The following is an 18,456-nucleotide window of genomic DNA, read 5'->3' as shown; positions in this document are numbered from 1 at the left end:
TTATAAGTAACCAACATTAGTTGGTTCTCTACAAGAATTCAATTGTGATTTATAATAATTTATAATAATATTCTAGATCTGTATTTGATTTAAATGTTGTAAAGTAGTACACTTTTGTTGTTTTTTTTTTAATTACAGGAGAAGAAGAAATTGTGTTTAAGAAGGATTAGTCACATCAATACTCAGATATAAAGGCAATAGTTTACGACCACTTTCAAATCAATCAACAAACCTATATTAAGAGTCTACCCTGTGCCAAGCACTGGGGATATGGGTACCAACGAACAAATGAAACAGTTCCTGCCCTCAATAAGCTTACATTCTATAGAGAGAGACTATATATACATACATTCAATCAATTGGATTAAATTCAAGCTAATTTTAAAAGGTGGTCACTAGCAGTTAAGAAGGAGATGATCAATGGTTTCACATAAAAGGTGACACTAGAGGAAGTTCACTGAACAAATTGAGGCCATTTGACAAGATCTCTCCTGTCCCCTTCATGTCACAACATTCAGATGAATTCTACCACTATTTTTCCTCCATTTCTTTTATCCCAAATGAAGAAGTAGACTTTTCCCCTTGCCATTACCAATGCTCCAGCCTCAATCCCATTCCATCTTGTCTTTTCCAAAGTATTGTTTTTCTTAAACACTGCCACTCTCTCACTAATTTTCAATCTCTATCTACTGGCCCTAATGCCTACAAAAGCATCCATTTTTTCCATCTTCCAAAATTCCTTGCTTGATCTACCCCTTCCCAGGACCCATTGTCCGACACCTATTTTCCCTTCTAAGACTCAGTTTCCGAAGGGAGTCATCTGCTATTGGTGGTCACACCACTACTCCTCATACTCTCATCAGTCTCAGAAACAACTTTCCCAAAGTGACAAATGCTCTTCTCACTGCCTTCTCTCAACCACCCTGTTGATCTCAGTAGACCACCTGACACTGTCATCACTCTCTCCTTCTAGGTTTTTCTTAGCCCTGCTCTTCTTTCCTTGTTATCCCACTTGGTCAAGTCAAGTCAACAATCATTGACTATTATGTGTCAGGCACTGTGTTGAACTCTGAGAAACAAAGGCAGGCAAAAAAAAAAAATTCTCTTAAGCTCAGTCTATTTGGAGAGAGAGATAACAAGCAAATAACTGTGAACAAACAAGATACAGATAAACCTGGGGTTAGTGTCCAAGGAAAGGCACAAAGATTAAGGATCAGTTTCTTTTAAAAAGTGGGACTTAAAATTTAAAGGAAGCCAAAAGAAGAAACTGAAGAGGGAGAATGTTTCAGGCATGAAGAGCTAATGCCCAGTGTAGGATCTGGAAATTTTTAAATAAAAAAAGGCAGGAGATCCCAGAACCTGTGGTAGGGAATAAGCTATAAGAAGACTAAAAAAGTTTTTTTAAAAAGGACCCAAGCTATTTAGGGTTTTAGAAGCTAAGCATAGGATTTTGAATGGAATCCAAGAGGCAAAACTTTAGCCAAGAGGCTAGCAAAACTGACTAAAGAAAAAGGAAAAAAATAAAAAATAAAATAAAATAAAATAAAATAAAAAAAATAAAAAAATAAAGAAAAAGGAGGCAACATGGTCAGGTTGCACTTAAGGAAGAACAATCTGACAGCCAAGGACAGACCGGAATGCAGAGAGACCAGAGGCAGAGTACCACCAGGAAGATCCTGCAATTGCCCAGTTCTGAGGTGGTGAGGGTCTCTAACAGGGTGATAGCAGTGGGAGAGGGGGGCAGAAGAGAAGGTAAGGCAGAATTGACAGAACTATAGACAGTGAGAAAGGGTGAGGAATCAAGGATGACATCTAGGTTCCAGTCACCCGTGTAACTGGAAGTATGATAGTAACCTCAACAGTAAGAGAAATTAGGAAGAAGGGAAGATTAGGAGTGGAGAAAGGAAGAGGAGGAAAATGTATTCTGTTGTAGACATGCTGAATTTAATATGTTACAGGACACCCAGCGCAAGATGACTACTAGGTAGCTGAAGATACAAAACAGAAGGTCAGAGAACAGGTTAGGGTCAGACAAATAAATCTGAGAATCAACTGTATAGTGATAGTTAAAATCATGGGAGGCAATGAGATCTCAGAGAAAAGGGCTCAGAATAGAATTTTGGGGGACATCCAGGGTTAGCAGGAATGACACGAAGAGACTAAGAGAGAGTGATCATGCAAGAAGGAGCAGAAACAGAAGAGAACAATATCAACAAAAACCTAGACAACAGAGTACCTAGGAAAAAAGAGGAATGGACAGTGTCAAAGGCTACAGGGAAGAATTTCTAACTGGTACTTAAGAAATTATATGGAAAGCACTCTTGGATAAATAAAGAGCTCAAAAACTAGAGAGTTGAGGAAAAAGAAGGTACCGCACCCAGTTCTCAAGGAGTTTAGCCACAAAAAGGTTGAAAAATTTAGAAAGGCAATGGCTAGCACTATATGAAGTAATGGTGTTTTAAGGATAGAAGGAACATGGGCATGTTTGTAAGAAGCAGGTAAGCAAACAACAGATAGGACAGGCCTGAAGATTAGTGAGACTAATGACTTTAAGAAATGACTAAAAGAGCCATATGCTGGAGAAGACAGGCCAGAATGACCTCAATTGTCCATGTGGAAGGCTATAACAATAGCTAACATTTGAGCACATTACATATATTACTTCATTTGATCCTCACAACAAACCTATGAGGTCAGTTCTATTATTTCCATTTTACATATGAGGAAACTGACTCAGAGGTGAAATGATTTGCTTGTTATCTAGCTATTAAGTGTCTAAGGCAAGATATGAACTCAGGTCTTTACTAGATCCATTGCATACATAGGTCTATAGATAGATCCAGGTCTATACTAGAATCAGCACAATTAAGCACAACCCTTCTTTTAATACAATCACTACTATGGGTACATCGTCAGTTTGGGTCTCAATTATTTTTAAGAGTCTTCTAAGTTAGTTTTGCTACTCGAGGCTCTCCCCATGCCAATCCATGCTCCACTCAGCTACCAAAATGATCTTCCTAAAATGCAGGTCAAACCATGTAACATCAACCTCTGTGCCCTCCAATAAATTCAAGTGGATTTGGAGGATCAAATATAAAATCACTAATGTTTGCATTTAAAGTTCTTTACATTTTGGCCTCTTGCTAACTGATTTTCTTATACCTCTCCCCTATTCTACAATTGAGCCACACTTGTCTCCTCAGTGTTCCTTCTCACACCAAGATATTCCATCTCCTATTTTTTCCATTGGCTGTCCTCCTTGCCAGCACATATTTTTTATGTAGAGTATCTGCATGTAGTCTCCCCCATTAGAATGTGAGCTCCACGGGCAAGGATTTTGCTTATCCTTAGAATTAGCACAATATCTGGCTCTTAGTAAGCCCTTAATAAATGCTTGTTGACTTGACTTAAACTAGAGGGACAAAAGGAAGCACTGAAAGAGGGAACATCAGTGTTTTTCAATAGCTGAAAACTCTTGTAGTCATGTGGTTGCTGCCTTCTCTAGGCCTTGCCCTGGGGCCACCTCCAGTGCCTGGTGCAGGCAACACCACCCACCTCTCACTTCCTGGCCTCAGAGGCTTTTTCCAGTGCCAGTCTGTCCCAGGACAAGATCCCTCTGCCTTCTGTATGGACTCCTCTTCCTGCCTGCAGTGAGACAGTCCTCCTGAGGTTTCAAAGGACACATCACCACCTGCCATGAGGCTGGACTTCAAACAACAGAACCAAACATGTATCTCAACGACCCTTTTCCAAACAGTGCTAAGCTGCTTGGTTTCATTCCTGTACAGTCAGCACACTCAAATAAATGCCTAAATATCTGAATCCTAGGGATTCTGAATGCCCTCAATCCCAATATCGACATATCAATGTCATTCCCCATCCCAACTGCCCATCTCCACCTCAACTCAATCTCTACATTGTCCTTACTTCTGATACGTCTATTCCACTGTACCCTTTGGAATTACTACTTTAAAAATGACAAATTTCTTTTCATATTAAAGTACTTTTTTACTTCTTTCTCCATTTTCTAGCACTGAAAAGTGGCTCCCTCTGAAGACACTGTGTCCCTACCCATCCTTTCCAGGACTTAACTACACATTTTTCCTTATTCCCTGGGCCATCAAGACACTGTCGGGGAGTTGAAATCCCTAAAGCCATTTCCAGCATTTCCCTCTACTACAAATGCTCAGCAACTTCTCCCTATCTGAGGTGGACAGAATGAATCTCAGACAAAAGAAAGTTGATGAGCAATTGTGGCCATTCTCTAATGAATTAAAGAATATTTTCCTTCCTTCTTCAATGAATTCAGTGCCTAGTTCACAATTCCTCTCTCATTCCCTAGTTTATGCCCTCATACTTAGGAATTTCAACATATGTATTGATGTTCTTTCAAATATCCTAATTACCCAATTCCTGAGTTAACTTAATTCTCATGACCCACTCCTCAACACCTTAGCTACACAGAGAGATGGTCATCACTCACAAAGATTCTACTTTCATAATTATGAACTCCAAAATTCTTTCATCTGACCATTATCTCTCTTTAGCTTATGAGTCCACGTCTTTTCTTCATTTTCATCATAACCTTATCTTCCTCATTAATTTCCTAAGCCATCTTTCTTGCACTGGCTACTCTTCTCCCTTCCTTTTATGAATGTTTCAGAGAACACTATGTCAACTCTATAAGTCTCCCCCACTCTTTCATCATCTGATCCATTATCCTATTGTCAAACATACTTAGCTAAAGCCTAATCATTGACTAGAGGCATCTCCTTAGCTCCTATTTATGTGCGATAAAATAGTGCTGAAAAAAAATCAGGAAACTTTATCTACACATCCATCACAAATTTATATTATACAAACTCAACTTGGCCTCCATTACAGCAAGACAATCATTCTACTCCTCCTGATTATCTTATTCATTACGGTGACTTTTTCCCTTTCCCCAAACCTCCCACAGCATCTTCTTTGTCCACACTCTAAATTGAGAACTTTGTTTCATACTTCACATCATTATGGCCATTCATCAAGTTCTCTTTTCTTATTTTTCCATATCATTCAGACATAGTCTCCCACTATCTCCTCCATCACTATAAGAATGGTAACTAGAAAATCCTCTGTCTGACATTTAAAACCTCCATCACCTGGTTCCTTCTCACCTTTACAGTTTTCTTATATTTTATTCCTCTTTATACACTCTATAAATGAAGAGCACTGAATTATTTGTTGTTCTTCAAACACATCACTCTACCTCTTATTTCCCATCTATATGACTTTGTATTGGCCTATCCCTAATGGTTAGAATGCTCTTCTTCCATTCTCAGAGGCCTTTTACCTTCCCTGGTTTCCTTCAAGATTCCGATCAAATGCCACTTTCTGCAGATGTCTTCCCCTCTGAAATTATTTTCTATATTCTCTCTATATCTTTTTACATGTTGTCTTCCCATATTAGAATATAATAGAGAATAAGGACTATAACTGTGCATATATTCATAATCCTAGTGCTTAGTACAGTGCCTAACACATAGTAAGTGCTTTATAAATAATCTATTAAATTATATATTTAAATGAGTTTGTATTAACTTACAGATCATATAGGGGAAAATTCCATTGTCGTAGAAAAAAATTATTAAGATAAAAATCAACATAAGAGATGAGATCTCTATTAGCAAACTTTTATATAAAATATGTGTATATGCAATTTTAAATATATAGTTAAAATTTTTTTTCCCTTAAAATTTAAGAGAACTACTTAAAATCATACCTTTGATTCCACATGGCTTAGCACAACAGGAATGTCAGAAGTGGTTGATTTTGGTAAGCACAGAGTATCACAGATGGCTTGCACTTCCTGGTAAATTTCATTGTTTTTGTCCAATTGAGAACCTTTGAGCTGTTTCTTCTGCAAAATCCGTAAAGCTTGAAGTTCTGTACTTAAAAACACTAGCAGGAAAACAGGAAAACATAAATATGTGAACAGAAACTTTATGTTGCTTAAAAATATTTTACTTAAGGTGAAAACTCTTCAAAAGAATCACTGAGTAATGATAATGATACCAGTGCCAATGTCAAAGAAACACAGCAACTTATATAAGACAAAAATTTTAAAAATAAATTAGTACATATTATGTTGTCTTTATTTGGGTCATTATTTTAATATTTATACTGTTTTGACATGCACAAAACATAAAATGGAATCTACAATGAACTAATTAAATACGTCTATAAAATGAAATGGAAAAATTTCATTTCATTCTTTAAATGTCCTGCTGATTGTTGTACAAATGTCTTATCTTTCCCTTCTTACAGCCCATGAGATTAAGAGATTCTTACAGCCCACTCAGTTACTGAGTGGAACTATGCCTTAAATTCCTCTTCATAAGCCCCAGTCTAGCACAATGCTTTGTACACCAAAGAAGCCCAATAAAATATAATTTCATTCTCAGTTTGAATGTGTCAGAATATGACTTCTGCTGTACTCACTCTCATTGATTAAAAAACATTTATTGAGCACCCGGGATGTGGTAAGCATTGCACCAAGCCCTTCAAGAAAACAAGAACAACTAAGATACAATAGGATAAAATCACTTTCCATAAGGAATTTGAGAAATAAACAACGACTCAAGTCCATTCAATATTTGACTCATCAGGGGTTTAGATAATCTTTCCAATCACACATATCATAAAACTTCTGTGAGTAATTAGATTTCATCAGTTGCTATAGTCAAACAATCTTGTCACCTTGCTTGGTAGTATTCTCAATGCCTCATTTTCCTTCTTTCCACTAATCAGTTCTGCCAAGATGTGCCATTTTTATCTCCATAACATCTCTTATATCTAACCCCTTCTCTCTGATAACATCACCTCTCACATAGATTATCGAGACAGCTCCTAAATCATCTCCCTCTTGGTTCAGGTTCTCAACACACCTCACAGAAACAATTGTAATGAACACCGACATGCTTTCCCACTTCCAAGGACTTTCCGCTTTGGTTCATCTTCCACATTTCTGCCAAAGAATTCTTCCTCAAATTCCAATATTCCTTATATAAAGATCAAAACATGTCATAATCCTACTTATTCAGTTTCTGTTTTTCCCTTAACAATTAGCCCCAGTTTGATTTTCCAGTCGAAATGTAACTCTCCTCTTTCCATATGATGTTAGCACTGCATCTCATCTTTATGCCTTTGCATTACTGGGTTCCATGCCTGGAACAATGCACTCCTTCACTTAAGTCTTAAAAAATTACACTCTTCCTCCAACATGCAATTCATGCACAACCTTCTACATGAAACCTTTCCTGATTTTCCCAAATGCTAATACTCTTCCTCTGCACAGCCTGCATGTGTCTACTTAGTATTTTTATAGGTATTCTCTTTACATTTAACACACATACACACACACACACACACACACACACACACACACACACATAGTTACTCCATACTAGAAAGGTCCTTAAAATTATGGATTGTTTCATTCTCTGAGAATTTATATGTTTAACAAATGCCTCATTTATTGATCACCAGGTCCACACTTGAACTCTTTTCAGATTCTAGTAAGTCCTACTAGAGTTTATAATATTTTGGCAGAAAGTTCAAAAATTCAAGGTGACCTCAATGTCACCATAAGACATTAGAATAAGATTTCAGAGGATAAAACAAATCATTTTAACTAACTACACTTTAACTACAATATGATTCTTATTACTATGAATGACAATTGGTTTCCTTTTTAATTCTACGTACTTTATCTTATATATTTTAAAAATGTTCTAAATAGGTTTTTGATATATACGAAAACCTGTGACAATGTTTAGAAATTTATGTTTAGAAAACTAATAGAAATAAATTCTTGCCATTATATATATATATATTTTAAAATGGCATTTCCCCCTTTTATGTGAAAGTACTAATAATAATAGCTAACATTTACGTAGCATTCCACTTTGGTCTGCAAAATGCTTTCATGTTCTCTCATTTGATTCTAACAACAACTCTATGAAGTAAATACTGTATTATTATCGCCATTTTAAAGAAGAGAAAACTAATAATAAGATATAAAACCAACTATGGTCTCCAAAATAGTAAATCTTGGTGGTACAATTCAAATATAAGCTTTTTTCAACTCCAAGTCTGGAACTTTCTCACAAGGTGCCTTTCATTTTAAAAAATTCTAATTTTGTGTTAATTACCACCAGATCTCAAAAAACAGTTAAATCTTCAACATGTCAAAGTTATAAACATAAAGAAAGTATAGCAAAAACTATCGCAGAGCTATGTAAAGTAAAATCAAAATCTTACAAATCCTGGCTAACATTCCACTACCATAATAAGAAAAATGCAAGTGTAATTGAAATATACTATCTATTGAAATAGGGCAAATTAAACCAATTTCAATATTGCAATTAAAAATCCATATTTCACTAGTGAAATTTTATCATAATCTTGACCTCAGAGACACCAACATATACATAGATAAATGTTTTAAGAATCTATGATTTCATGCATGGGAATAATAATTCTTTCCACTAAAACAGAATGTAACTGTTCTATATCTTAGTAAGAAGCTTTCAGACTCAGGGGCTCACTTTTTGGCTGAAACTATTCTTAGACAACATATAGTCAATCCATCTCTGGCCTGTATTCAACATTTTCCTGCAAAGCCTTTGAGAAATACAATCACTTCCATACTGCTTAACATATATTTGCAAGTGAATAGACACACATACAAGCATGTACACAAATAAATAACAGATTAACAATACAAATCATTAAAGTACATTAAGTATAATATTACTTACATAAAAGTTTCAAACAATCATCTTTCTTTTTTAAACGATCTTTAATGTCTCCTGAGATGAGTGTTGAATAGGGACAGGACAATTCTTTTAGAAAACCACTTATCTCAAGTTGGAAGCTTTCTATATCTTCACTTCCTTTAAAGGAAAAAAAAAAATAAAAAATAATTCAAATACATACTGACCACCTAGGCAAAAAGAATAAGTATGGAATATCCAGAAATGGTTAATAGGTGATGCAGGACTCACGTTCAAGAGAGACTAGAACTAGATAAATAAATCTAGGAGACATTTGAAGAGAAAAGACAGTTCAATCTATAGGAAGGAGCTGCAGTCATTATTGAGAAAAAGGAGGCCTAGGACATTACAGCAATACAAACATGGGACATGTTATGGAACATGACACAGATCATGAGCTACAAAAGAAGACAAAGGAGGGAGCTATATAAGAAGAGAATCAGCAAAAATAAGTGTCAAGAAAACACAAAAAGGACTATCCAGGAAGATCTAGTAGTCAATGTTAAATACTACAGAAAAGTCAGCAAAGACAAAAGATTGGCAAAAGACCATTATACTACGCCCAGTAAAAGATCACTAGCAACTATGGAGATACAAGGCAAGTTAAGGAGGTAACTGAAGGGCACAAAAGGGTCCAGAAAGGATTTTTTTTGAGGGAGACTTAGATGTGTTTTTGAAGGCAGCAAGAAGGGTATCAGTATATAAGGAGACTGAAAACTGATGGTGAGAGGGAATGTAGATAATTGTAAATTATTCATGTTATCCTCTGCTAGATGAGATTAGGGTATAAGTAGAGAGACTGACCTTTATATTTTCAAAAAGCCACCTTTTTATTACACACTGCAATAAAGGACAATAGAAAAAGGATGATATCATGAGGTTTTGAGAATAAGAGGGAAAAGCAAGCTTAAAGAGAAAGACCTCTATTTTCTTAGCAAAAAATAAACAAGGACCTCTGCTGACAGTTTTAGGGAAGAAATAGTGTGGGAGGCTTAATGAAAGAAAAGAAGGTTTAGAATAGCTGTTGTTGGGAGTAGCCATAAAAGTACTGATTTGATGCACCACGCAATTAAGATTAGATAACCAATACATAGTATACTCGAAGAACACATGATTTTATATGATTTTCTATAAAATCTTTCAGCAACACCATCAAAGTAGATGTGGAAAGAGAAAAGGGGTTCTAAGGTAAGTAATTCAAAAACAGTGACTATTTTACAGCTGAACTGGTTAACTCTAGTGTCAAATTTGGGAAGAAAGGAAGTAAAGCAGGAACAGGGATGAAGAATGTTCTGGGAGAATACTAAGGGGTGGAGGAATTAGAAATCATAATAATAAATATACACAGATTTAGGAGTACGGTGGGGATTATGATTGGATAAAGGAATTTCAGATTCTTGGTCATGGAAATGGAACATCTTTGAGTGATATAGCATTCAAGGGCATGACCACACTTGTATGTGGTGAGGATGAACAAAAGATTATAGGGATTAAGGAAACTGAAGAATTTGGCCCTAGGATACATTGACCACAAGTACTCTACTACAAGAGCAAGATTTCTGATGTGTGTCAAACCAGGAAAAGGGTTAAAGTGGCAAAGACAGTGAGCCAAGTACTTGGTGTATAATAAATTCTTTTTTAGTTGGTTGAGATAGAAAGCCAACAAGCATTTAACAAGCACATAATTAACAAAAGCATCTAGATGAGGTGTCGTATCTGACATACTGTCTGCTTCATATGCTACAACAGGTTCCCCAGATAGGTTTTAGACCCCCAGAGCATGGCAGATCTCCTGGCTTTCTGTGCTGAGAATTTAAAACATGCAAAAGTGAGAACTGCAGCATTGTAGCATTTCACTCTATCCTTAAATTATTTTGCAATAATGTAACTTAATAGAAATTACACTGAACTAAGGACCAAGAGTCCAGTTCTAGATTCTGTTCTATTACTAACTCACTTTGTAACCAATGGCAACAGGCAGGCCTCTCTGGGCCTGAGTTTCATCATTTACCTGTAAAAAGAAAAAGTTGGGCTACATAAGTTTTAAGTTTCTACCAGCTCTAACCTTTTAAAATACAGAATTAAAGTAGTATCTATATATTTTTTAAAATTTTTAAAAAGTCCCACAATATTCTAGTCCAGTAATACCACATCTGAATATTATATTAGATTCTGAAAGACACTAACAGGCCAGAGCATGTACAGAAGGGCTTAGAACCATGTTATTGAGAATCAGCTAGTTACCAGTGGATGTTTTCCCAAGAGGGAAAAAAACCTAGTGGGAACATAGCTGTTTTCATGTATTTGACAGTTTATCATGTGGATGAGAGAACAGATTGGTTTCATTCCACTTTAGAGGATAAAACTAGTAACAATGGGGCAGAAACTGAAGAGATATATGTCAGAAAGTAGAATACACTGTCTAAGAGTATTCATCTCTCCAGGTCTTCAAGATGATGTTGGATGATCCTGTGTTGGGAATGCTAAAAAGGAAATTCCCTTCAGATTGAGATTGGATTGAACTGCTTCTGAGTTCCCTTCAACCTGGGAAATTCTGTCAAGAGAAGCTAAGTAAAACCTGGAAGAAAAATGAAGGTCAAAGAAGGGATAAATCCTTTGCTTAGGGTGGGGTCATAAGGAAAAGGTAGAGTTGCTGAATATTTATTTTGTTTTCTAAACAAAGGATAAAGACTTTTATATTGAAAATGATAAAACAAAAAAATTGACTGAGTCAATAACCAAGATAAGTAAAAGCATAATAAAAGAGAATCTAGCTATCCATGATAAATTCAAATCATTAGAGCCAAATGAACTACATTCTCAAGTCCAAAAAGAGGTATCAAATGTGATCATTTTAAGTGATTATCTAAGCCATCACAAAAAACAGAAATGGTACCAAGAATTGGCAAGGACAATATGTTGATTCCAAAAAATGGAAAGAGTGCAAACTCTAGGCCATTAAGCACGACTGATTGCTGGGAAAATTTTAGAATGCATCATTAAATGAATGACTGGTAAATATCTAGATAAGTAGTGAATACTAAGAGGAAGAACATCTCGCCAAAAATCAGTAATGTTAAACTCAACTTATTTAAAGATAGGATTACTAGAGTGTTTTCAAATACCTCATATTATTCTTGTAAAGAATACCAAAAGACATGGATTAAACAATAACACAAGGAAATGGACTCAGAACTGATTGTATGATAAAGAGTAGTTATAAATGGTTGAATGTCAACTTGGCAGGAGGGATCCAATGGAGAACCCCAGGGATCTATGCTTGATCCTTTGATTTTGAATATTTTTTATCTATGATAAGGAAAATGAATAGATGACATGCTCATAAAATCTGCAAACTACACTAAGCTGGGGAGGGGTAGCTAACACACTGGATGATAGAATATTACGCTAACTTTTAAAAAAAATGAAATTCAAAAGGAATAAATGTAAATTATTGTATTTAGGAACAAAAAAAAAAAATTTAGTTCATTAGCATAAGAATGAGGGGGCATGATTAGGTAAGCTTTTCTGAGAAAGCCCTGGGAGTCTTGGTGTACTACAAACTCAGTAAGTCAGCAATGTGATGTTAAAACCAAATACGGTAACATGATCTTGGGCTGTGTTAAGAGGGGCACTGAAGCCAGGAACAGAAAGATTATAGTTCCCCTATACCCTGCCTGTCAGACTTCAAATGGAGTATTTCTCAATTCTGAGTAACACTACTTAAGAAGGATATGTGGGGATGTATTCAAATAAAGACAATCAGGATGGTGAAGGGCCATGAGAAACTGAAGCTGTTTAGCCAAGAAAAGACTCTAAGAAAGACACAAAACAGATTTACAATCATCTGAAGGACTGGTGTGGAGGAGGAATCAGATTTGTTCTGTTTGATACCAGAGGGCACAATATAGGGCAATAGGTGGAAGTCATAAACAATCAAGTTTAGGCTTGATACCAGGAAAAACATATTAACTAATTTGTGGTGGTTGAGTCATTTCAGTCATGTCTGACTCCTTGTGACCCAATTTACGGTTTTCTTTGCAAAAGATATGAGATTCCAGGTCCAGAGTTATATACGCCATGCCACCTACCTGCCTGCTAACTATTTAAAGTGGTCCCCAAACATAATAGACTGCTTTAAGAGGTGATGGGTTCGCCCAACACCTCCTTCTTGGGGGTCTCCAGGTAGAGGCCGCATGACCACAAGCAGCTTCATTTGGTATAGTGGAGATTCCTTTTGTGGGTGGGATTAGTCTAGATGGCTGCTGAACTCTCTCCCAACTCTAAAATTCTGTGATCTTGAAGTAAGCCTTATACTTAATTCCAAATTATTAACTTATATCCCCCCCACCTTGTTTCAAATTATATCCTCACATACATATGCTACCCAAGTTTAGGTAAAGATAACTGAAAAGTAAAATTTTTAAACTCTTTAAAAAACGACTAGCCATTTGCCTTGACAATTTAACAAAAGGGCATTAATTTAATAAATTAGAGCTTATGAGCATTTTCATAATTAAATCACTATAATATTTTAAACATGCAGCATACTTTTCTGTATAAAGATATAATTGAAAAATTCTGTCATCATGTTACATAAAGACCATCCAGAAATTTCCCCAAATTGCCAAAAATTTGATAAAATTTTAATTTTCTATTGCCTAAAAATGAGATTCCAAGCCAATTAATTCAAAACAAAATGAACCAGATTAAAAAAAAACCTTTGAATTAATATGTTCAGATAATTTCCTTTTTAAAAATTAAAGGCCAAAATGTCATCTAAGATATTTGAAAAACATTACTCTGAATATAAATTATAATTATCAATACTGGACAAGTTTAAATTAGATTACCATAATTTTGACACTATTTTTCCAAAATAAAATATTCTCATAATCCAATATAGTTAAGCTTCTTCATGTTTCACAATAAACCAAACTGAATGCAATCATTAAATGTTATAAAATAATGACTTCTTTGTATAACAAGAATTAAGCAAACAAATTTTTTTTAAAGGCTTAACTACATATTACAGGGGAAAAAAAAGGGCAAGAAAAGTTCAATGGAAATACCGGCAGTTGAAGAGATACTTTCTTCTAAGTCACATAATGGTTTTATCTGAGATCCTAACCAAAAGCAGAGGTCTGAAAATTCAGATGAGGACAGGCCACTTTCTACTGCTTTGATAAGTGCTTCTTCTTCTAAGAGAGGACCACTGTACCTGGGAAGAAAGGAACAAATAGGTAAAAACTAGAATACAATTCTGAATGATTAACACAATTTTTCTTACAAGTTGGGACTTTTTCAACAAATTAGCATTTGATATAACCATTGAGGAATCATACAGAGTTAAGCATAGTTTCTTTCTAAGGCTTTATTTCCAGTTATATACACAAATTCACACATTTAGAATATTGACAGATGAATTGACAGAGCATTTATCAATCTTTTACTATGCATCAGGCCCTGTACTAAGCTTGGGAATATAAACATAAGCAAATAAGGTACTTCTTGTCCTCAAGAACTTACATTCTAATAGAGAAAGAAAACAAATAATGGATTGCTAGAAAGCTGGGGGAAGGAGAAGGGAATGGACATCCACGTACATACGTATGTGTCACATACACACACACACACACACACACACACACACACACTTCCTTCCATGGTGAGGTATCTTTAAGAAGTGGCAGTGAATCCTGGCTTTCAGCAAGATAACAAAAAAAGATTCATCTCTCAAAGCCAGAAACCCAGAGAGCTTTTTTAGAATTTAAGGTGCTTTCACATAAATTATGTTATTTAATATTAATAGGCAAGAAGTAGTGGGGTAAAAGAGTCAAGGATGACAGCTAAATGGAGGATAGACTGGACTGAAGAAAGGGTTGAGACAGGCAAACTCATCAGCAGTCTATGGCAATAATTGAGATAATAAGTGATGAGAGAGTACATCAGAGTGGAGGTTGTGTCATAGGAGAAAAAGAAGTGAAGTTAGGGTATGATGGGAAGATCTGAAGTCAGATTTGTAAGGTGAATACAAGTGAGATGTCTGGGATGACACCATTATCACAAGCCTGGGTGACTAGAAGGTTATCAATGATCTTGACAATAACAGAAAAGTTGGGAAGAGAGGATTTTCGAGGAAAGATGAGTTTTCTTTTAGACACAGTGAATTTTAGATGTGTCTGAGACACCCAGTTGGCAATGAGGAACTAGAATTTAGGAGAGAGACTGAGCCAGGATATCATGATCTGCATAAAGATGATAACTGAACTCAGAAAAGTTGGTAAGATCATCAAGTGAGAAAAGTACAAAAAGCAGGGTTTCTTTATACCTTTTTTGCACCTTTAGCATTCTAGTGAAGCCCTGTGAACCTAATCTCAGAATAATGTTTTTAAATGTATAAAACATAAACACGTAGAACTGTAAAGGAAACTAATTATGTTGAAGCACAAATTTTTTTTTTTCCATCCAAGTTCACAGACCCCCAGGAACATATTTATATATCTTGTGGATCCCAGATTAAGAACCCCTGGTATAAAAAGAGAAGAGAATAGGGCCCAAGACAAAGTCTTGGAAGAAACCCATTATTAGCAGGTACAACATGAAGATAGAATCAAGGACACTATAAAGGATTGGTCAGATAGTAGGAAGAGAACCAGGAAAGAACATTGTCACAAAAACTTAGGGAGGAGACGATCCACAAGCTATATTGTAATCAACAGTATCAAAAGTTGTAGGCAGGTGAAGAAGGATGAAGATTACCAAAGGGCCACTGGATTTGGCAGTTAAGAAATAAATAGCATTTTTGGGGAAAAAATGTTTCAACTAAATGATGAGGTCAGAGGCCAATTTAAAAGGGAGTTGCCAAAAAGCAGGAGGAGTGGAAATACCTCAAGTAAACTACTTTCTCAAGGTGTTTATTCTAGAAAAGGAAGAAAGATTTGAAAAAATTGGTGGTGGGATAGAACCAGGGTTTTTTTAAGGAAGGAGGTGTGAACATGTTCATAGGCAGCAGAGAAGAACCCAGTAGATAGGAATTGTTTTTAATATGAGAGTGGAAATGACAGTAAAGGCAATTTGCTAAAGAAATTGAAAGGGGAAGATCTTGGTGCTATGTAATTGTCAATTATTATCAACAATATTGTTGATAATACTTAGAATTGTAGATGGAGAATTAGTATCCTGAGTCTAGAAAACTGAAGTCCCAACTTCTGTGCAACCTCCATCAAATTACTTCACTCTCTTTGTCCTTATGCTGACAAAAAACATTGGTACAAGGAGTTTCCTCACCTGACGCTCCTATACCAAGGAAATCACAGGTCCATACCCTTTATCAACTAAACTGATAGATAACCTCACTAAATTTCAGCCTTTTGCTCCTGCAGTTTCTACAGCAAAGTTGATAGCTTCCGCTACTCCCAAAATGAATGCTATCACTTCTCTCTAGCAGCAGGCATTCTCTATGTCCAAATGCTATCACTGCAAAGGGAAGAGTCAAATCAGCAAGCATTTATTAAGAATCGAATATATGCCAAATTCTAGTACAAACTTTGCCGGACACTGCTAAAAATGAATAAAAGCAAATAAAATAAAGCAGCTCCATCAATTCATCTAACTTGCAGATGGAGCTCTCCATTTATGTTTTCTCTCCCATTAGACGGCGAGCTCCTGGAGAACAGAGACTGTCTTAATTTTTCTAGTTCCATGTTTAGTATGCGACAAGGACTTAATAGATGCTTTTTAAAAAGGTTTAAAGTTGCACTAAGAGTTTTGGGTACCTAGTGTAAATGGTAGATGATGATGGCGATAGTAATAATAAAGTTTAAATGCGCACTAAAGGCCTTGGAACTCTAGTATGAAAACGGAAGAAGAAGGGAGGAAGGGTTGGAAGGAGGGAGGGAGGAAGCTTAAAACCGCACTGAGAGTTTTGGGACACCCCATAGAAACGCTAAATAAGCATAATAATGATACTTAAAACTGCACTACGACATTTGGGACACCCTGTAGAGTGCTTTAAAGTTTGCAAAGCACTTTACAATTATAATCTCACTTAATCTTCCCAGCACCCTTGGGAGGTAAGCGCTACTATTGCCCGTTTCACACCTGAGCAAGCTGGGACAGAGGCAAAGCTATCGCCCAGCGTCCCACGGCTAGTAGTATCTGAGAGCGAATTTGGAGCGGTCTTCTGGGCTCCAGGCTTCATGCCCTGCGCCACCTAGCGGCCTCCCGAAAGTTTCCATTGACCATCCCTAGCTAAGAAGTGGGGGAGAGGAGCGTGATTCCGCAAACGCTCTCCTCCCCCCCACCCCCAGCCACCGGAAAGTCTCCGGCGGGAAGTTTCCTGCTACCCGCTCCCCCCCCCCCTCCCCAGCGGAGGGGCTGCTAGACACGGGCGCCTAGTTTGGGGTCCTCCGGGAGTCCCGTTGGGCGGGCGGCCGCCACGAGAGAGCGGGACGTGCCCGGCACGGCCCGACAATGGGGTCGTGAAGAAGGCGGGAGACCGGGGAAGGGGGGGGGGGCTCAATGGCGCTCGGGACCTGCCCCCTCCCCCAAAAAGCGAACCACCCCCCACACACCACTTACTTCCCCAGCCTTCTCTACGCCTCAGCCTAGCTCCGGACCTCGGGGGTCGTCGGGACCCCCCCCTCCTCCCCATTTAACCCCTTCGACGACATTCCCTGCTTAGGTCCGCACCGTTCAACCCCCGGGGGCAGTTCTGGCAAAAAAGGTTTCCTGCAAAAACCGAGAGAAGAGAGCGAAGCGGAGCTTCTCCCTTAGGGGAAAGTTCCCCAAAGACACTCACCCCAGGGCTTCAAGCGTGTCCAGCACATCTCCCTCCATGCTCGCCTCTGGGCCTGGCTCCGGCCTTCTCATGGTCCGCCGGCCCCGGTCGGTGCACCGTTCTAAAAAGCCCGGCCGGAAGCCGACGGCTCTACTCTCGGGTTCCGGCCCGGCCCACCGTCGCCATGGTGATCGCTTAGGAAGACGCTGCCTCTGGCTAAGCATTTGTAGCGTTCCCTGCTCGCCTCCCTGTGCGCGCTTGCCGTGGCTGACCTTGCGTTAGCTCCATCAATAGCTCTTCTTGCCACAATAGTCATGAAAAGACCCATCTTTTCTTAATTACAGTTTGTGTCAAATGATTGCGATTCAGTTCATATGCACAAACTTTTGGATTTAAAGCTGCAAAGTACTTCAATATTATTATTTTACAGAAATTGAGATTGAAGAAAAGCCCAGGGTCACACAACTAGTAATGAAACTTTCCCAGTGCAGAGATTACTCACATCAGTGAAGTCATGTACCATACGAACTTTTTGAATATGGCTTTTCTAAAGACAGTAGATAATCCAAAGGAATAATAAGAAATTCAGGCATCATGGCAAGTAGGTATATTTTTATCGAGATATATTTTTATAGGAGCAGCTAGATGGTGAAGTGGATAGAATGCTGGCCCTGGAATCTGGAGGCTCTGAATTCAAAAGCTCCCTCAGATACTTGCTTGCTGTGTGACCCTGAGCAAGTCACTTAATTGTTTGCCTCAATTTCTTCATCTGTCAAATGAGCTAGAAAAGGAAATGGCAAAGTGCTCCAATATCTTTACCCCAAATGGGGTCACAGCGAGTCACACACTACTAAA

At 37.4% G+C, this 18,456-nt stretch overlaps 1 protein-coding gene across 1 annotated transcript in view; it reads right to left on the bottom strand.

Annotated features, from left to right (window-relative positions):
- The window catches only part of FAM98B (family with sequence similarity 98 member B), a 28,752-nt gene extending 11,007 nt beyond the window's left edge, over window positions 1-17,745 (bottom strand). Inside the window, exons 1-4 of the mRNA XM_031952067.1 lie at window positions 17,623-17,745; window positions 13,892-14,040; window positions 8,805-8,939; window positions 5,765-5,943 (exon numbers count right to left, since the gene is read on the bottom strand). Coding sequence (XP_031807927.1) covers window positions 5,765-5,943; window positions 8,805-8,939; window positions 13,892-14,040; window positions 17,623-17,693 — 534 coding nt within the window. The 5' untranslated portion in view covers window positions 17,694-17,745. The remainder of the gene's footprint in view (window positions 1-5,764; window positions 5,944-8,804; window positions 8,940-13,891; window positions 14,041-17,622) is intronic.
- Window positions 17,746-18,456: the final 711 nt, after the last annotated feature.

This window comes from Sarcophilus harrisii, chromosome 2 (genome assembly GCF_902635505.1).
Source record: "Sarcophilus harrisii chromosome 2, mSarHar1.11, whole genome shotgun sequence".
NCBI lineage: Eukaryota > Metazoa > Chordata > Mammalia > Dasyuromorphia > Dasyuridae > Sarcophilus > Sarcophilus harrisii.
This window is presented reverse-complemented; position numbering and strand designations above follow the sequence as displayed.